At 37.0% G+C, this 22,705-nt stretch overlaps 1 protein-coding gene across 7 annotated transcripts in view; it reads right to left on the reverse strand.

Moving 5' to 3' along the window:
- LOC138133172 (uncharacterized protein CG43867) overlaps window positions 1-22,705 on the reverse strand; it is a 153,409-nt gene that overhangs the window by 123,942 nt on the left and 6,762 nt on the right. For all 7 annotated transcript variants that reach the window (XM_069050975.1, XM_069050973.1, XM_069050977.1 and 4 more), the window contains exon 2: window positions 11,462-12,311. In XM_069050975.1, coding sequence (XP_068907076.1) covers window positions 11,462-11,758 — 297 coding nt within the window. In that variant the 5' untranslated portion in view covers window positions 11,759-12,311. The remainder of the gene's footprint in view (window positions 1-11,461; window positions 12,312-22,705) is intronic.

Raw genomic sequence — 22,705 nt, forward strand, 5'->3', positions numbered from 1 at the left:
ACCACCGTAAAACCAAGTGGCGACGTCGAGACGCCGGCGCCCGCCGTCTTCATTACGAGCCATCTGCCAAGATGCGCGTTCGAAAACTTCGCCTACGACAACAACAACAACAACAACAACATCGAACCATATCCATTTTTCTCACCTATTCAAAAGACGAGAAAGCAAAACGCTGTCGATGTTTACGACAAGACGGAAATAAAAATAAGTGGCGTCGGAGGAGGAACGACCGACGCTTCCATCGCGGCTCATCAAGTCCCGTATTGATGCCCCTCGAATTGGAGAAAGTTCGAGAACGACTCCTCCGGCTTAATCCACTGGCGGGTAATAATATTAACATTACATAAACACTATCGATTGCCGTTCACTAATAGCTTAATGAGTGGAGGGTTGTAAATAAACGAAACGCCAAGGATTTGCATAGAGTTAATTTAATCCCAATTCGACCTGGATTCATGAATAATTCAAACGAGTGCTGTTCAAGACAAAAATGATTAAGTCGCGCAAGGAAACCATCCACCTGATACCCCTCAGCGAGGCACCGGTATGAAGAGCAATTTTACGCATGGACCGTTCTGTCCGGCAAAATATGCCCTTCCAGTTAACGAGATTAAAACAATCAACTCGGCCCATCTTTTCCGCAACATTAAATTCGAACAAGGCAAAGCGGGACATCATACCTCGATCGTTCCTCGTCCCTAGGTGCCTAAAACCAATTACGTTGATTTTCGCCCAACAATTAACCTTTCCTAATTTTTCGGATGCGCACGATCCGCAATCTGTCAGAAACACATAAATTTCGGCCGGGCTGACACTTTTTACCTTTCGGTGCTGATTGCCAACAAAATTGGCTCCAACCACCCCGGAAGATTTTCCCTTAATCCGTAGAAATGTATAAAACGAAAATTACTCCGAAATTGCGACTTTCCAAAGGGCTAAATCTTAGAATTTCGCATAACGTGTCACAACATAACAATAGTCCCCCAATTTATGGATGATGTCTTGGGAATTTTCTCTGAGAAGAAAATTCCAAACTTCTGCGAGTTTTTTAATATACATATGTAGTGACCGAACTACATATAACAAGGTTGAACTTACGAAAAAAAAGTACAGGATATTTTTTGTGGCCAATTTCATATTCTATACAGGGTGTTTTCGAAGTTGAGGCGTTCCTTTTAACATGTGATAGTATGCGTTGTTCTAAAGAGTTTTAGTCAAAATCACCTTAGTAAAATGTGTACAGCAATGAAGATAAAATGAGTTAATTTTTTTGAAATTTTTGAAACCGGTCCTGCTCAAATTTGCGCTGATTTGTTAGAAATTAGAATTAATTTTAAAAAATGAGCATAGACGTTAATCAAAAATACTGTCAGAGTTGTCATCTAATTAGTCGGAATGGCTTTATCATTAGAAAATAATGAGCTCACAGATATGTTGCTAATGTATATGGGCAATGTTATCACGTTATCACAATGCAGCTGCGGCAGAGCAATTTCCAGAAAGACACCATCCTGGGCCACGTCAGTTATTAATCTAGTACAGCGGAGAAATAGACAGGACCTGACTCAAAATTTTAGAAAACCAAAAAAATATACAATCAATTATCTCCGTTAATAGTTACAAACATCTTACTAAGAAGATTTGGGCTAAAATTCTTAAGAATAATGTATAGTAAAGTCCTCCTCTAGAAATAGTCAATTTTGAATTAAATTGTAAATCATTTTACAATAGGACAGCAAACCGTCTTATAACTACCATAATACCCTCTAACTTTATTGCCCCTTTGTTGTGCAGTGCCGACTCAAGGAAGAGCAAACATCAGGTAAAGTAACAGCCCCTATTTATTTATGGAATTATTTATGGTAGTTATAAGACGATTTTCTCTCCTATTGTAAAATGATTTACAATTTAAGTCAAAATTGACTATTTCTCGACGAGGACTTTACCTCGTGTTACAAGGAACGCCTCAACTTCGAAAACACCCTGTATACAGGTGACTTTGAACGTTGTGCAAGATATTTTAATCTGTGATAGAACCCCACAAAAGGTTACGATAGAGGCAATAATGCCTTATACAAATGTTGATATTTTTCAAGAAAAAGGCGCTACAAGTTTTTAAAAAAAGTGTGCTTCTATCCGATATGAAAAAGAAAACATTTATTGAAAATTAAGAAAATAGGAGCATCGTGAAAATGAAGTACTAATTTTTTCGTTATTTTTTAGTTTTTCGGGAGCCAAAAAATTTAAGAAAGGAAATTTTGACATAGCATTTGCACTGAGCAAAGTTATTACAAGGAAAATATGTTTTCAAATTTCTAAAGTGGAAATACTCCCTTAAATAATTAAACCTGGAAAACTGAAAAACCTTTTAAGAACTCCGGAAATATATTCTAGTCTCAAATAAAAATAGAAAAATGTTAATTAATGAATTAATTCTGAGACCTTTATCTTCGCTGTTCGTCACTGAAATTATCAGTACTTGCAAAGAGAATTTAATCAGAAATGTCTAATCTGTCCAAGAGATTGTGAATCGTGAAAAGAAAGCAATCTGTAGCGACGGCGGCGGCGACATCGTCGTTTCCGTTTATTTCGTTTATTGCATTTTCATTTCAAAGTTGCACAATCGCCGACGCCATGAAACAAACAAGTTTAAACCCTATTCGCGGCCAAACTTTTCCATCAAGTTATGCCCTTTGCGCATTTGATTTATTCGATGCTAATGCCCGACGAAAATATGGTAGACAAACATCCCTCCTCCTCCACCCCGAAAACTCCCGTGAATTCTCTCCGACTATTTATTTTTGATTCGGCGGTCCTGATCAAGTTGGAAAGTTGATTTTATGCCGCATCCGAGATTGGGGGGATGGAGAAAAGGCGCCGTCATATCTCCGCGTTTTCTAATTCAGGGCATCCGGCGCAGCTTTCGATATTGAACGTTTTCACGGGTGGCCGAGCCCCCTTTTTCCCGTAAAGGTAACTAAAAACGAATAGGCACACGCATGTGTTTTTAATACTCCCGATCACGACTGCGATTTGCATAATGGGGATCCGGAGTGGCCCCCCGACACGGGCCCCGCCGTGTACAACACCCCGGTCCGTCGAATTCCAACGCTATCGCGATACCATTTGAGAACTCTATATGGCCCTAATTTGCACGGAAACACAAAAATATCACCTGGAATGCCGATCCTATCGCACCTACTCCCACGGCCGGCATAAAGGATCGACTTGTAACGGGAAATATTTCCACGGGTTTTCCGACGGTGTAGAAGGCGAAACGCCACTTTCCAAAAACCTTATCGCTTCGATAAAATTATGTAATTTTTCTTTTATTAACCATTCGCATACATTTTTACCAACGTTTAAGCCGATTCGGCTAATATTTTTTCACCGTCGCCGCCGTTATTTCACTCGAACATGTATCCGATCCGGACCAAAAGAAAACAAGGACAGGCCCTTGCATGTAGCTTAATTGCATAGATTACAGTTTTTATTGCTAAGCATTAACATATCCATTACCGAATTTGGAAAAAAAAATCCTAAATTATTTCCGCTTACACGAGAATGTTGAAAGAACGTTTCGAAACGAAATCGATAGGGAATTAAATCCATAAAAGTGGATTATGGCGGATGATGCAAGTTTTACTAGTACGGAACGCACATTAAACTCTGATTAAAATAAAATGTTCCCCAGTTCAATATTTTCTGTATCGATAATAATTGATCAGGTCCACGAACTCTTGGCTTGGAATACGAAGGGGTGTTGATAAGTAGACAGCCTTGGTCATTTCTTACAAGCGAAAATAAAGACTCTTACCATGCAAATTAAATATGAAATTTTTTCTAATTGTAAGAAGTCATGTCGGGCGAAAATTTGAATTTCAAGAAAATCCAATACCGTTCAGTGATCTGTATTTGAAGGGATGCTTTGGCAAGGAAATTTTTCATGACACGTTCACAACACAGCAGAGGGATAAAAAAAATTAAACACGAGCAGAGAACCGGAAAACCGATTTCTCTGTCAACAACAGAAAACATTTATGTAATCCATGATATGCTTTTAGAAGATCAACGAATCGGTCTAAAACGAATATAAGAGACTTTGAACACCTCATTCATTCATAATGAATTGGGTATCAGAAAAGTATCAATAAAGTGGATACCCAAATGCCTCAATGGTGATCAACACTGACTATGGATGACAATATCCAGAACCATCCGCAGCCAATTTGAAGAGAGGATGAAACTTGGGTTCATCATCCTGACTCAAACACCAAAAAAAATGTCCAAAGAGTGGAAACATGCTGGTTCTCAGTCCAAAAAGATCTGCGGGGAAAGTGATCCCGTCCATTTTCTGGGCTAGAGATGAGGTCATTTTCACTGACAGGAAAATCGATCACCAGAGAATATTCCTGTTCCTTGTTAACAAAATTTTAATCCAAAATTGAGGAAACGCGTCTTGGAAAACTTTCTAAATGAGTGTTGCTTTTACACAAAACAATGCATTTCCTCAAAAGTCATCTGTCCCCTAGACAAAATCAGTCTCCTTCAGATTATTTTTCCAAAGCTCATGGAAATCTTAAAAGGACGAAGATTTACGTCAAACGAGACCGTGGTCGATGCTCTGGACACCTGGTTTGCAGACCAAGAACAGGAATTTGTAGGTCCAGAGTGCATAGAATTGACGAGTGATTTAGTTAAATAATAGTATATGTATTACACTATAAGTGATGAAAGTGCCTAATTTTTCAACGGGCAATACATGATATATGATAGTATTGCGAGTTGAAAAATCGCACTTTGATCACGAATTGTGTATACTATTTTTTCCAACGTCGCTTATGAAAATGAGTCTCAATTTTAAATCTCTTTATAATTATTTTACTGCCCTATTTTTTGAATCTTCCGGATCTGGAGTTTCAATTAATGCAAATAACAGTGTTTTAAATTTTGTATATTAATAAGTAGGTAGTAGATTGTTAAATAAATTTTCCTCACTAGTGAGTTTACTTTCTCCATTTTCCTCACTAGTGATGCAAACGCCTATTTTCCTCACTAAATTGAGTGATGAAAGTATAATTTTCATAAGCGATGTTGGAAAAAATCATATTATGCAGTTTCATTTTACAGCAGGCTAAAAAAAAACTTCCTCGTATGGTAAAATTGAAAACCGGATAATACCAAAAAACGTGGTGCATGTTCGACCAAAATTATCATCGTTTCTAATAACAAGTCTAGCTTCTTGTCGTAGCAAATTGCGATGTTTTGTAAGAATACACGATGGCAAATAAAAAAAGACGATGTTCCGAGAACATTAATTGCACTCCCAGTCGCGTTTTCTATTAACAACCCCGTATTTGAGTTACGAAATGACATTTCTGACCGAACGACAAGCTATTTGTACAGCTAGAATTAATTTTGCTTGTTCAAATACGATGAAGTCTTGTCGTCGAGAACGTTCTCCACCCATACATGTGATTGTTGCGCTCGTTCAGCGGACACATCCCTATTACCCAGAAAACCGGGGATGGAAAAATGAAAAACCAGTTCATTAACAGGATAGGATATTAGTTGACTTTATGCCGCATAACGACTATCGCTGTAATTATGTGTACTTTAATTTTCAATTATCCTCCGCTTCACGGCGAGCGTTTTCCAACAAATTATTAGGCTTTTGAAACAGACGCCCGTTTACCCGGCAATGCTGTTACGTGTACTTCTAACATCGTATTTACGAAACAATTTACATATCAACCGAAGCTATGACGTTTATTTCCGAGAGATCTGAAGCGGAAACGTTTCCGATATTTAATTAGCCGGGTTCGGCGTTTTTTCTGGTCGGTGCGCGCCTTGGGCCAGGAACATTTTCAAAAACAGATTTTCGTGTACGAAACGTGAGCTTTTAATCTCGGCATTTAATTAAAACAAAAAAATTCCGTTATGTTTCCGTCGCATCGAACATCCCCCTCGGGAACGTTTAAAAAACCTGTCACTAAGCGAACGCATCAATCTGTAATCACCGAAACTGGCGGATTTCCAAAGGCATGAATCGTTAAATAATTCGATTTGAGGGACCGTTGTTGTTATGTAACAGGTGAACAGAGAGGTGAGTGCCGACTAATATTAATAGCTCTTAAAGGGGGATCGAGGGAGGGTTGCGAGGGCTTTACCTGAGTGCTATGAATAAATGATAACATTAAAGATGGCGCTCGTCAACGCTCCTTTGCTGCTCTGCTTTCAATTCAATTTGCAAGCAGACACTGAGAACTCTAAAAGCTCCACGTTTCACTGAATCAATCCATTATATGCAAACTTGATTAATTAAATATACCGTCCCCCTATTTTACTTCCGGGAATGAGCAAAACTCCTGGAAGAAACAGGATAGACAAAAATTCGTGAAATAAAAAAGAGTTATGGACACAGAAATCGTTACAGTTTTCGGTATTTTCATAAAAAATATCGTTCGTGGTTTATGCGTTTCAACGGTACAACTTAATAACGACCATAAATATGCAAATATTTAAAAACAATTTTAACATCACTCCCATTTATTCACGCAATAACAATAAAAAATACTTTCACGCGATGGCCCCTAAAAACGATCTGATAAATACCCCAGAAAGTGATATCTTAATAAAAATATACGATAATTTAACGGGACCGCTTTGGCAAACTTCTGATGAGGTTGTTCTTTGAAAATTTAATATGCAAATGTTAACAATTCCAGTCGTTATTACGATCAAGTTTAAAATAACGATGGTATTATGCGGGCAGGTAGTAGCTTTTATTTAATTATAAAATGGAGTTTTACGACACTTTCAGACCGAATACACCACACATTATTGGAAAATGTTTTATTACGGCATAAATTTGCAAACAATGCGTTACAGGCACGAAGTCCATAAAATGCATGAACCTGACTGATGAACGAAAAAAGGAAAAAACCGCGTTATTTATTCAAAGTGTTTTGATAGCAATAATTTTCCTTTACTGACAAAATGCGTATTTTTTCCTTCTAACGTTGTCTAGATTTTCCACACGCCAAACGGTGATAACATCGATGACAACAAAACCCCCACTTGCGTGCTGAAATCCCAGGAATCATATTATCAGTAAAAATGTCTTGTTTTTCGTTGAATTAAGATTTCAACAACAAATCTTCGGCCGACCAGCTAAACCTCAACTCGAGGGGTTCTATTTTAAAGACGTTAACCGCCCTGAAATCGATCGCTCTTAACCATAATTCTCTTCCAAAGGAACAACAAAAAAACTCATTTTTCCCCAAACACAATTTAGAATATACGAAAGAAAAACAAATCAAATAAACAATCTCGAGCCGGCATATTTTTGGTCCTGAAATATTTCCAGATTAAATTCTTTTCCTTCACCGTGACCCGATTCTGAAACCCTGGTCTTTTTCTTGGTCTTCAAAAAATTACGCATTAATTTATTTGAAATTTAAAGTAATAATTCCTCACATTTCTGTTTCAGATTTTAGAATTCGTTTTAAACTGGCTATTTCATTTACAGACATTTCAACAAATAGCATTTCGGCAATCAACCATGAGGACCAATTTCCCATCAGTAAAATTAAACCACAATTTCACAGTTTCCACCTGATATTTAAAAGGCCAATGAGAAGCAAACTTTTCGAAACAAATCCAAATGAAGCCAGTGCAAAATATCATTTGATTTCATTTTCAAAAATGAATACAAATACGCGATTTGAGAATGTATCGATCGATGATAATATCAGACTTGCAAGTTCACTTAGTGTCCCTCAAAACACGATCAAGACCCAGTCACGCGTATGGAAGCAATTTTCCGTGTTTTTCAAGGAAAGAAATTATGTACTAATGGCCATTACCTCAGTAAATCGTCTATTAGATATTGTACAAGATCGGAGATTTAATATGAAGAAAAACTACAAAGAATAATGCGTGCAATGTATCTCGAACTGCATGGTCAAACTGCTGCAAGAAAAATACTTCCGCGATTTTGGTATAAAACTTGGTCCATTCTTGGATATTACCTTTACAGAAGCAAGACTGGCCAGAGATGTGAAAAGAAGAAGACATAAGGGATGTTCAGACAAAAGAAAGGCTAGTGCGCAAGCATAACATTGGAAGAGACTGAGATGATAACTAACGTACGGAGAAAAGATAATCCTGAAGATCTTCAGCGAAAATTGTGGCACAAATGTGCCTTCGAACTCGCATGCATAGATAATGAAGCCGCAAATTGAAAAATTAATTTCTTCAAGGACTAAATTGATAACAATGGACAACAGGAATAGAGTGCTTCTTATTTTTACGAAAACCGCAGCAACCGCAAATTGTAAATGGTTAATCAAGAATAATGAAAATGTTTGGCTCGTTCGGTTATTAAAGAAACTGTTGAGAAAATGTACAATAATGAGTGACAGATTATATTTAACTGTCAATTCAAACTGGAAACTGGAAAATGGTACAAAAACATGCCTCTAAGTATAAATACCTTATCAAAACCACTTAAAGAATTTGCAGAGAAAATTGGGATGGATATTTAAAAAAAAAAAAGTGAAAATTACTAACCATTCTCATCGAGCTTCTGCTATAGGCTGCAAATGCAACATCTTGCTGCAAGATGCTGCAGACGTCTCGATTACAATAAAATCGAATGGCGTGCCGCACACTGGTTGCAACAAGACGCTTCGCAGCAATGTTGCAACCAGTGTGGGGCACTCCATTTGATTTTTATTGTAATCGGGAAGTCTGCAGCAGGTTGCAGAAAAATGTTTCATTGCAAGGCAAAATACATATTGTATTTGTCATTCATCTTCTCAGGGGGTCATTCACGAAACTCAGATAATTTGCAAATCGTTAACAAAACGGCAAATACAATGCTTCAGCAATGATTCTGAATTTGCAATGTCTTATCCAGCCTTACCGAGTTTCATGAATGACCCCCTGAGTCTGTTAAACCGTATCTTCAACTTGATTCTGATCATCACCAAAGCTAACGGAGCTTACGAGATAACCCAACAAGCAGAAATTATGATTGTAACTCTGCCACAATCGGAGAACATAACAATTTGTTTGAACATTTTTTTAATTACGTACTTAATCTCCAATAATTGTACTCATCAGATGTGGTCAACTGGAAAAAAACAGGCCAAATAATTACTCTGACAATAGTAGAATCCCACGAAAGATTCTGATATTATTGATTTCCTTGGATTCAACCCACTCACTAATGTGGGCTGTTATAATTCATTCGGTAAACAATTACCTAACGGTCCAACGTTGTTCAAAGTCAAAGTGTTTAGTTGTCGGTGCACACCTCGCCTATTTAATATTTTGATAAATGCATAGAATTTCATTTATCCGTGCCTGCTAGTGCATTCACGATTTAAATAATAAAACAAGTCCTGCAGGATAATTTGCATCGATGTACATTCCGGGACCAATCACGTAAGGGGGACCGAGCGATTCTAATAAAGTCCAATATTACTTCTCACCCCTCTGTGTACAACTGCGCGTGCAGATTTCTTGCATATTTAAAGTGTCAAGCTATCCATATTCGAACACGCGTACGTTGTACAGAAGGCCGCGAGATCACAAAGACATGAATATTTGATCGGCCATTTATTATTTATGAATTCGAGAGAGCTCCGTATCTGCTCGGCCATATCTTAGGGGACATTTCCCATATCATATCGCAAAACCTTTCACGATCCCACCCGCTTCCAAAAGGGATCAAACTTTTAAAAAATATACTATAAAACATAATCCCCCGAACCATACGTCATAAATTTAAATACACCACGCGAGATTTTCCGACGGCCAGGTTTATTCCTCCGGCCAGGGAAAAATCAATTAAATCAGGTCAGTACACGGCGTCTACCTCGTCCTGGAGTAATTACCCGTCTCGTGTCAGTCGTAAAAAGTGTTCTTTCTATCTGTTTGGTGCGAAGTGAAACATCTTTCATACCATTACGAGATAAGATTTCACTTGGGGCCAAAAATACATGCAAACGATCATAGCAGCCATGTTATGTAATAAAGAAACCAACCGTATCGTTCCCTTGACGCGGTTTCGTTCTTACAACGAAGTATCTTGTTTTCTGCTTAATCCATAACGAAATAAACACATAATCGCAGTTTTCTTTTCATCTGATGGTGATGGAGTAGGCCCCGATCGCATTGTTCGCGAGCATCCAGAAAGAACGCCAATCACCTTGAGAGTAAGTGATGATTGCAAAATAACAATGGTCCATTCGATTGATCCAGATTCGGTCCGGCGGTCATCCTTGATTTTTCCCTCCCTAAACTACATAAATATCCCGTTGCAAGCGGGATTCAATTTTCCTTAAAACGCCCAACTTGATATAATTTATCGCCACTGATGTGAAGGCCGATCGGGTTTAATATTTGCTGGAAACGGGGTTGAATTGTGTAAAAAAACATGGGGTTGTGTGTTGGCGTGTTGCGAGTGTTATATGACAAGGGTTCGGTTCAGGACCCTATACAATCTGTTGCAAAATAAATTTTATCAATGATTAACCTCATATCGAACACCAACGCAATTTCCGCCGCTGCGAAATTGGAAGATGTAGAAAAACATCACGGAGATAATGAAAATGACAATTAACACAAGCCGTCACAAAAATATGTCGATAACAGAAAACTTGGAAAGTCTTCTCGGCATTCAGCAAGGGACAAAAATTTTTGTGATTTATCGCCACCTTTCCACAAGAAAAACTCGAAATGGGCAGTTTCAAATCAAATCATTTAAAAAATAACGATTCATTTGTAAAATGGACTCCTGTAATCCTAAAGCTTGCGGAAGAGCTTTCAAGGTCCAAGAATCTTGTTAGGGTCGCTTTTGCTATGTCAGTTAAAAATTCAGTCCTTTTGAGTCGAGTCCTGCGATCTTGAAAGAACATTTCAAAAGATTGCAATATCAAATTTTGCAAAATTGGAGCTTTTTTTGTCAACACCGAACAAAGAATTATTCTTGTAAACATTGCATTATCATTATCAATAATACATATTAAGTCCTTGAATGAATACCAAAATTTTGAAACGATGCAAATATTTCCTTTCCGTTTGAATTCTTAGACAAAAACAATGTCAACATTCTAAGATTTTGATTTGTAATAATGAAAGCAGGGTAACAATGAAATAAAACACAAAAGAGTTATTTATGTAACAAGTGAGTAAAGTAATAGTTTTTTTCACGAGTAGGAAAGATTGACAATTCCTACGAATCATAGCCCATTAAAAAAAAAGACCTGTCCGAGTTCTTTTCGAACGCTCACCGGGAAAGTAAATATTTCCATTATTCCAAAATTTTGGGGCACTATCCCATATTTTGAGTTTGAACAAATTACGTAAAACGACATAACTGATGATCTGTCGTGTTGATACCAAAATTTGGCATCTAAAACAAAAACAAAACAAAAATGAAGCTCCTTACCTTATCGCGCAGCATGTCCCTCGTCCTGGTTGCTTGAGTCCTGCTCCTGTGCAGTTCCAGCTGCAGTTCGAGACATTTCTCCTGCCAGTTGACATTATTGGGATCGACGACACGACTCGGTCCAGAATCCAGGCCGTCTAGCGGCGGCACGGCCGAGGTGACGTCTCTCGGACGACGCGGAAGAAGTCTCGGCGACGACGGTGTCGAATGCGAGGACCTCGTCAACTCGGTGAGTCGCGACAGGGGATCGAAAATTTGGCTTAACCGTCGCGAATTCGCCGAAGAATCCTCGGCCATTTTTACACGTAACAAACGGAACTGGTTAGACTTAAGTCACCTCCATTATTAAAACAAATTGAAACTTAACAAGGAAAACGCTAATTTAAACAATCTAAGGTTTCTGGATGGAAGTTACGAATCACAACCGCGTATTATCTTTTTAAAAATGTAGGTGGCGAGAGATTAAAAAACGAGTCTAGTTAACCCTTAAAGTAAGAATACTACGAAAGGCTAAACGCATACTGAGTGCAGACATCTCTAAGCTGAGAAATGCATGGCCATTGACCTTATAATAGAAGCTATAAGTTGTAAGGTCGTGTGTATGTATTTTGTTATCTCTCTCTTTTACTAATAAACATTGAATCATTCAATTCATTTCATCGTATATAAACACGGTGCTCGTTAAACGCACTTCTATTTAATAAATTCGATGACGTACTCGTATAACAACATCGATTCAACAAATATAAACAACACTTTATAATTTTCAACACCTATATACTTATTTATGTTTGATTTTTTATAAATATTTCTTCTTCGAAGACTTAATGGACGACGGCGTCTTTTATATCTGAAACAAAAAGCAAACTGTTAATTTATATAATCCTTCGCTGATACATTAATCGCTGCTTCATCTGCCACTGCATTCTATTTAAATGCTCAGGACGGGAAATACGAAAACACCGCAATTTTTTAAGGGCTCTAAAAATAAAGTTTCGGGAACATAACGCAAGCAGCAATAAAAAACTCACTGTTTTACACACTAGCGAGGGAAAAATTGTATTATACAGGGTATTTCACGAGTGATAATGAGCCAGATGGAATTGAAAATGCAACCCACAATACATTTGCAAAGTTAACCAGGATATTTTGGATTTAAAAAACATAAAACATACCTGTGCAATTTCATAAATTTTGACACAAACATCATTCCCTTAAATGAAGTTTTGAAAAAACCGAAGAGTTTTTAGGAAAATCATAAACGCGCAATGGCAGAAGCATTTTTTTTACATTCGCCATAAATCAGGATCATGTCTGTTTTTACAACGTTCGAATACATACATAGCTTTTTCGTAAATGCCGCCATGGATTCATAATTTCATTTTAAAACAATACGATATTTACAATGGCCACGTTAACTTTGGAAATGTATTGTGGGTTGCATTTTCAATTCCAGCGGGCTGGTAAAATATCCTGTATAGGTATATATTTATAAATTATATTTTGGTCAACCCCATCAATATTAAAATTCCACAAATAAAACATGTTCCGCTTCTTCAACGTCACCAGAAAATTTCACCTTTCAGCCCTGATAACATTTTAATCGCTATAATGACCTCGTAATGTTAACCGTTAACTAACCACATGAAAAATTATTTGCATTTTTTCTATATTACACTTACGCCATATATCCTAGAGCATTTTTCGATAGCTTTTATATGGAAATCACCATCGAACATATACGAAGAATGACTCATAGTGTAGGTAGGTGATGATTTTACTCAAACAAACTAAATCTATTAAGTCTTCTCGTGGGTTTAGTTAATGTGAAATTTTATCATTTCTAAAATAATTCAAGATTTCTCACGTTCGAGATGTTTCCAAACGCAAGAAGCTTCCGAGAAAATCTGTCCTCGCTTGAATATCCAACTTAAGAGAGCTTTTCTTGTACATATCTATTAGCACCATTCATTTAAGTATTAGAGACTTGGTGCGATAGAACAAAGAGATTACAAACACTTGTGCACGACCGGAATAAGTGTGTCGAAAAGCAGAAATGTTACGCATGAAAATGAGATCCTATAATAATGGGATCAAATTTGAAACAAGATATCATTCATGGTTTTAGTACACGGGAATTTGCAAAGGCTGCTGCTAGCTTAAACTGAGAGGAGCAACAGAAACAAAAACAAAATTCTGAGATACCATTTTCCACGATATTCTAACCCCACTACGTAATTTTCCAAAAACCATTCCGCGTCTTGAATTTTTTATATCCTATTGATTCTCATCTTGTGATACTATATACCTTAAAATTTATTAAATATTACGAGAAACTTCCTTAGGTGAGCTACTAATTTCCACATTTCTGGCTTAATTGTAGTAGTTCCGACTGGTGTGGTTGGTGCTACCCTTAACTGCGATATATACAAACAGTAATCTACCTCTCATTGTCAGTTCTAAGCTTTTAATAGACACACGTTCAACCTGGAACGTTCAATAGATTAGCAACAGAGCTTGAAGCCTACACAAGCAATTGACTGTTATTTGATACAACATCCCGTGGTATATAAATAGTGGGTGGGACAAAGGTGGATAAAGACCACAATAAATGATGAGACGATTTGTGTATTTTTTCAAATACTTTATACTGCAACTATACGCTGGTGATTTTTTTAAGTCGCTTTGTACGATGGCGGTGGCCGCGGCGGCAAGATCGGTTTTATAATTATGACTTGTTTTTACCACACATTTTATTTTGATCGCGTGCCCAGGACCCGTAAAAAAGTAACACAACAAATATATTTTCACGTTATATCAGATAATTTAATGAATTAATAAATCTTCAAAATCAAAAGCAAAAATATTACATTTAGTGCGGAATTATGTTAATAACCGAGTAACATGAAATATTCATAACTTGTTCTTAACTAATTAAAGTTGAATATTTGTGATATTTATTGTCCGCTTTTATAATATATCGTTGTTAATAGTCGTTAATGTGGAAAGGCCGAAAAGTCACGATCGACGCATTCTCGGTGTGTGCGGAAAAAAGGAACCATCAAACATGTTTCCCAACACTGTCATAAGCTTTTCTCGCCGAACAGTTTTTGTATGCGTTTTTCCGACAGCAGAGCCGTGATAATAAATGATCCTTGATATAAGAACAAGGAAACTGACCGTAGATTTTTTGTCGGAAGGCGTAAAAGTGGAAAGCCCGTGTTTTGTTAGGTTCGAATAAAATAACGAAATTTACTAAAGACACCGACCGCGCCGAAACAAGCCTCCGCTCAAAGAGAATTGGGAAAATTGATTGGGTTGACGGCTACGTCAACAGATTTTTTTTCTTAGTTTATTATTCCGTAAACATAATGGGCAAACTCTCCCCAATTTAAACATCCGAATTATATGGCCCGACCGTAAACAATTTTTATTATTATGTTTCCATTATCGTTAAATCTCGTTTGGTGAAATACATTAAAGAGCAAATAAAATTTAAATTAAACAATACAGCAAAAACAAAGTTCAACTGGAGTTGACTGTTATTCGAAGGGGTGGAATGAAGACGGTCCTCTTCACGTAATCAATTAAGCACTTAACAAGTGGTGGTTTTTATCGCTTCGCGTTGGCAACACACGTGTTTATTATGCTTGGCACATGTGTCCATCATTTATATTCCTTCGGATCCACAATGTGTGTGTGTGCATCCTCGGAGACGGCGACGACACGACCGACGAACCAATCCGACGACCACTCTGCAGTTGACGTGAAATTATGGAAAATATGAAACCGAAGCGGAACATTTAGTATCGCAATCCCCCGAGTCTTGTACCGAGGTGCAAATACGCCAGATCAATTTCAAACTCAATATAACTTTCGTATTGGTATTGGAAAATCTCAATTTCTAAAATCGTAATGCTCCGGCCATGTATATTTCATAAGACCGTCGTAACTAGTTTTTGAAAGATGCGCGGATTGGATGCCGCAATTTAACCTCTTTATCTAAAAAACAATCTGTAAATTGGATAAATGTAGGTGGAGCTTGTTCACAATTTCTCTTGATCGAATTAAACCCTCCGATCGAATTAAATCGACTTTAACGAAATTTCATTGTTCCAATTTTCAAAGTTTGCGATTTTAGGCTTTTATCAAATTGAAAGTGAATTTGCCTCGTGGAAATTACGAAAACATGCACGCCCTAAATTCGATAAAAACCCTAATTATTTATAAGCTGTCGACATTCTCGAGTAGAAAAACGACGACCGATTACCCTAATTCAATTTTAAAATTCGTTTATTGTGATTGGGCGGTTGAACGGCGCAGGGGGACGAAGGGGGCGCAACATCGCATCGAGATTGACCCTATTTCCGGGTGGCCGATGCTGATCATCATCTCCGGCCTCTGATGACCTGGCCGGGCTCCAAATTACCCTTCCTCTAATGATCTATTAGGGCCCAGGGGTGGACCAACACGATCTCTTCGTGGAGACGAGCTGCACTCCCATCCATTATGAAACTGTACAGTTGACGATGGCGCTGTTTCGCTCCGTCATTTGCGGGGACCATTTTTAAAGCAATTTCCTGCAACAGGAACTGCCCGACATGTGCCTCTTTTCCAAAAGCCCAGATCACCCCATTTGCCTTTTCATCAAAACGCGATTACAAACGCGACCATAATTCTTCTCCGAAAACGATCCTCTCCTGTCGAGCAACCTCTTCGTCGGATAATCAAGTCCCCGATTAGTTTTTTCGGGGGACAAAATTGCTTCGTGCGACCCACCTGAATATTCCAGTCGACGTCGGACCGAGAGCTGAGACAAGAGAAAAAAGAAACGGTTTTGTCTAGATAATAATTCCTTTAAGCCTTAATAAACCTGCTGGAAGAGTGGGCGAGCTTCTTTCCTCCACTTATTCCCATCAGTTTCATAAAAAAAGATTTTCTCTTTACGTAAACCCCTTCTTTCCGAGACAATATTATTTTTGGAACGGTCTCTGAAAGAGGATAAACGGAAGTTGTTAAATATACGATCTGTGTTTGTTTTCGTCGTTTTGGTCCAGACGTATACGTTACAGCTGCGTGCAACTTTCATTAACTATGGAAACAGTGAAGAATATTGTAAAAATAGTAACGCCTTTAATTGGATCGCCGGAATTGGCTCCGTCGATTATTTATTTCCGAGTTGTTGGAAAGAGGGAAACTTTCATCACACGTCTAATTGAATTTAGTAGTGAAATGGTTTTACCTCATCTCGAACGTAAACGCTCTGGGCCACGATATCAATCTCGAGTCCAATCTTGTTCGCTATCTGAAGGGTTCCTTTTAAAAAGGGGGAACAATAAAAAACGACCCATGACGTCACTTAAAAAGCTGTGCCCTCCGGGAAAAATACCTGAACACACAAAACTGTTAAAATATGCTGGAAATAAGTTTAAAATTCGCGCTGAAACCGTTAGCGGAAGTGAGATAAGACGGATATAAACAAGTGGTGGCGGCGCCGGGGGCACAGGTTCGGCGCGACCCTCCCTTCTCCACGGACCGAAGAGATAAGCGATAGGCGTAATCGGACACATTATTTACCGGGGGGACGGCTTTTTTTTATACCGGGGGTTCAGGTGAACTCGGCACAACCTGCAAATTGGGATTCTGAAGAGAGAACGTCGAGGCACGGGCGCGACTTGACGAGAGAGATTTTAAAACGGAGAACGCGGAAATGCTTCATAATGGAATTTGGATTATTGAATTGATAACAGACGCGAACAAAACCAGATGGGGAGGAAGAGCCGTTGGAATAAAACGTCGCAATATTATCAAAGCAAAAAAAACGAAACATCCAAACATCCCCAGAATAGATTGAGAACTCTTATTTTCTCCTTTGCACAAATGTCTGAAACAAATCGACGCGCATCTCATCAAAATCTTCCTTTCACCGCCACGTAACGATATCGAATGTTATCTTAATTTGGTCGGCAAGCGGACCCTCATCATCTTCTGCCACACCTAAAATAGTTCGATACTGGAAAGACTATCAGCCGCCCTATCTAGACATTTATTGAACGCGTATCATATGCAAAATGCCCTTTTGTCACATCCATTCCCATAAATTTGGGATTTTAGGATATTCGGTCTTATCATAATCACAACTTTTGTATGGCTTTCACCTAGAGTGGAGGGTCATTCCTGATAAAAATATCTCGACGGATCAGCGCATGCTTTTATGTTCGAGAGGAACTCGAAAGTGTGAAATCGTATTTTTGCCCAAAATCCACAACCATATAACTTCCCCAACAATAAAGAATCCTTGCCCACCTATTTTACGCACGCCTTTAAATAAAATTTCTTGACAAATAGGGTCCCGAAAAATTATTACCCTTGCATACATTCCCTTTTTACGAAGGACAATTTCCTTCCTGCAGAAAAACCACGCCGGAATTGTGTCGTACCCGAAAAACTGACGTTGCAAATTAACGAAACGATCCCACGCAAACACTTTTTAGAACGTTAAAAGGAAAACTAAACGAGGAAGGGAAATCGATAAAATTAAGGAGAGAATTTAATAGCAACACATTTCGCCAAAATAAATAAATACCTACTTCTGTTTCTCCGTCCTTTATGTAGGTGGGGATTCATGTTTTGCAGACTTTGGCCGAAAACACGGTTTTAATTGACTTAAAACATCATCAACGAAAATCGCTTTAAGTTATTTACTCAAAATTAGGACGGGAAGAGAGAACTGGTGGGTCCTCGTTAATCTCACCGACTGTTCCGCTGAGAAAAATAATTGGGAAAATGGCCGTGCACAATTTTAAAACGTTCAACGTTTAAAATTTTCATTTTAATTAAAAACAAAAATAAAAATCACCGTGTTACGATACATCTATAAATAACATATACGGTCCGGATAAAACTTTGTTTATTGGTCTGTTGGTGACCGGCAATTAAAATCAACAAGTGTAAAATTGGATCGCGCATTTTTATGTTGTAAGCCCGCAATAACTAAAGGGTAAATTTTCAGAAAAACGGTACACTAATGAAAAATAAACAAAAAAGCACACCTACATCCCTTACGGCAAAATTAAAACCGTTGCGGCAATAATAAAACATTAGAAACTAAATAAAACGTATTTTATTCTTTTTTCCAGATTAAATCTACCATCCGCTCTCCTCGTTTATTTTTTGCTACCCCTTTCGACCAACGCTTTTAATTTCGGTCGTAGATTTATCTGGCGGCGCGAGGGCTGCGATATTTATGCATGTGGTTTATTCTGCGAACGTATTTTTAATCACCATACTTAGGACGTCAGTTTCGTATAATTCGGACATATTTTCCGGACGAAAAGCAAAAACAAGATTTCGACGAATCGGCTTTGTACGTCAATCGGAATAGGTAAAAAGGGAATTGAAAGTTTTTGGACGAGGGAGAGTGGATTATAAATTTATAAGAGAGCGTTTTTTACACCCCATTTAGTAATTAAATTTAATTACGCCCTAAAGAACTGGCTTCCTTAAAACATAAAATTGCATTTTTTTACATTTACTTCGGCATTTACTTTGGACCGAACCGTTTTACTAAGACCATTTATACGCCGGGAAAAAAGGAATTTCACTTATTAATCATAAAATTTCCTCTTTTTTACGACTCTGTAAAAAGATGGAATTTACTCTTCGTCTGCGGTTTACAATTAGGCACGTCAGTTCGTTTTATGCGGCGAATTTATTGAATTTCATCGAGCGATTAAAACTTGAAAAACTCTTGTTTCCCTTTCGAGTTAAAAATACCGAGAGAGTGATAAGGCTGCCACCGGAGGTCAACAAGCGTTGCGCCGCCAATCGTTACAACACGAATAATGCAACATACTTGGCCATATCTGAAGCGAAAGAGCGGCACCGCCGACCCGAAAATCCCCCTTGATAACAGTAAAAATTTACATACAATAAAGGCCGAATACCACTTAACAATTCAGACGCAAGAGGCGTTTAATCGCCGGAAAGTGTACACCCGCACCACGAAATTCGTCTTATTGAAACCCGACATCCTTCACTGACATACTCGACTATTCACCGGCGGCCGAGAAAAAAGCGAGAAAAAATCAGACGCCTCTCAAAGAAATCAAATCGAATCTGGTCGAGGCGTTTTAAAACCGTTCCTTTGTGATGGACGATCGATCCGACCGTGTTAAATTCAATATAGGCATCACACGTCGGTACCATTAAAAATTCGTGTGTGCGAAAGCGGATCGAAAGAGACGGAGGACGTTAAAATGCGAACTTAACTCGGAAAGCCAATAATGACGTGAGAGGCTCACTTCGAAAAGAGAACGAGATCAGACGCCCCAAAACCCCCAAGTCGTTGTTAAATCGAACGTCAGGAGTCGGCTTTGGATAGATAAAATGAAAAATTACAACAATACCGGAGACGTTAAGCTTTACAATGATCACTTTTTCGATAAATTCCCTTTTTTTCAGACAGATCTGCGTGCATCCTGCAGGTGATGAATCTAAACCGCTTGACATTTTTCAAATTCCCGCATTAGCCCGAAGCTTTCGCTAAAAAAAAATATCCATATTCATGAACCTGCTGATCAATTATAGAATATTCGACCCAATGTAAACAACACGGACGACAAATATTTTCAGCTATAATATAACAAGTGGTATGATTATTATCGATGATATTATGAGTGAAATTGTACTGGAGATTTCACGAGTCCGAAGGACGAGTGAAATGTCCTGCTTCAATTTCACGAATTTAATATCATCGATGATTAATCATACCACGTGTTATATTCGATGAGACAATATAATAAATGAAATACAAAATTATTCATTTATTTGTCAAATTGACAAATTTATTTCAATCAAAAATCGTAACGACGAAAGTAAATAAGAAAATATTTTTTTTGTTTTTTATAATCGCTGTGATAGCCATGCAACTAAGGACTTTTACGCGTTTTCATTGGATCATTCATGATCACGTGATACATGAATTATATTGTCACTGTCAGAAAAAAAAAAACTGGACGAATCTAAATCTGAAATATGTATTTAAAGAGAACAAATAAAATGTGGATTTCTTTTTATTTGGATTAAAATGGTAAAACATTTCCTTTATTGTTCAACAGTTATAAATTTTTGCATTTGTCGGAGAAACTTTCTTAAATAACCCTATAAAATGTTTATACTGTAAATAAAATACAAAAATAAGCTGCATCAAACGCCATAAAATGCTATACGTTATACACATCACAGTGAAAAATTCCAACGTAAATCGAGTCGTTCCAGGACTTCAAGTACCCTAAACTGGGAAAGTATTGAATTCAAATAAAAAAAGAAAAGATTCAAGTGTTTTTAATTTTTGGTTCATTTTCACAAAAAATAAAATAAAAAGAAGTCACATACGAAGCATCTAAAAATATTTCATATACATATTGTTAATTGTTACGTAAGTTTAAAAACATTTTAAATATGTACATATTTCAATATTCAATTTATTTGACGTTAATCATGTTCGGAATGAAAAAATGAAATTGGAATTTTTTTCCGCATGTTGGGGATTCTGCAGTGCTGTATTTATCATTTAAATTGGCAATACAATGTTATTAATTTCACTTAAAAAGAGAAATATATCAATATAAATACAAATATTTTTTTTTTAATTCAATAAATGCTTCAGTGCAAATATTTTTCCCCCAACGTTTATTTACTTTTGAAATTAAATTGAAATGTTTCTTCTAGAACAGCTATTCTAACATAATTTCCACCCAAAACAAAAAATTTAAAAACAATATCTAATTAATAATAATTTCAATAATTCGTAATTTTTTTAACTCGGTAAAATTTTCATTAGATATTTGTACAATAATTATTGTATCCTTGTGTTCATTTAAATTTATCCTCACAGTAGGCGTTGAAGAGTCGATTGTGAACGCACCACGGATTACAGATCAACTGTTTAAATATAACCTCACTTTCTGTTTCTGCGTTGTTTGTGGTTTTATAGTCTGCAAACTGATGAGTGATGCGTTCACAATCGACTCTTCAAAGCCAACTTTGAGGATAGATTTAAAGGAACACCAGATAGTTTTATACAGAGTGGAAACTACCTATGAAATAAATTCAGTAATCTCAAAACTAATGACATATTGTCGAAAACGTTGAAACAGGTCAATTTTTCATTTTTCATAATGCTTACTTTAAGTAACTTCACTTGTTCATGACGTTATCCATTTTTAAGCTATGACGTCACACTCATTTTTTTTAAATGACAACCCCTACTTTTTTTTTCTCTTTCTGATAGACCTTCATACTAGCTAAACGATCAATGAAAAAAATTGGTACCTTAGATATCAATTTTTTTGAGAAAATGACAAATTTTACTTCAAAAAATTAATTTACTTTTTGATTTAAAAATCCTTTTATATGGGTTTATTTAAAATAGAAGATTTATTTGAATAGACGAAACAATTTAGAAGCTGAAATGGAATAAATCAGCCCTAACATTATCGAGCGCAGTGTACAAAGTGTCGGTGAGTGCCCAATAGTTGGCGGGAGGCAATTTCAACATTTGCGTTACATTTTATTGTTAAGCTTAAATGTTTGTTTGTTTTTGTTTGAGGTCAGTTAAAATTTTTACATCAAAATTTACATCAAATTTTTGAAGTAAAATTTGTCATTTTCTCAAAAAAATTGTTATGTAAGGTACCAATTTTTCTCATTCATCGTTTAGGTAGTAGGAAGGTCTATCAGAAACAGAAGAAAAAAGTGGGGGTTCCCATTTCAAAAAATTGGTGATGACGTCATAACTCAAAAATGGATGACGTCATGAACAAGTGAAGCAACTTAAAATAAGCACTATGAGAAATAAAAATTGACCGGTTTCGGCGTTTTCTACAAATGTCATTAGTTTCGACATTACTGAATTTATTCCATAAGTAGTTTCCACACTGTAGAACAAACTTTATAATTAAAAAAAATCGTAAAAGTGCATAAAACAAAGTTGGTGTTTCTTATGTTGGTTGCGTCCAAATTTGTTTTTATTAAATTATTGTCCTCATCTGGCCCAACATCATTTTAGCAGTTCCATACATCAGAGACAAATTTTAAAAGAAAAAATTAACTGAATGACAGTAAAAGGATATGTAATTTGATAAGGGTAAATTTTATAACAAGTTATACTCCCTGAGTTCTATTCCCAGGAAAGAATAAACAAAATTATCACGAGAACTCTTGGTAATTTATGTTAAATAA

The sequence above is a fragment of the Tenebrio molitor genome, chromosome 6 (assembly GCF_963966145.1).
Source record: "Tenebrio molitor chromosome 6, icTenMoli1.1, whole genome shotgun sequence".
NCBI lineage: Eukaryota > Metazoa > Arthropoda > Insecta > Coleoptera > Tenebrionidae > Tenebrio > Tenebrio molitor.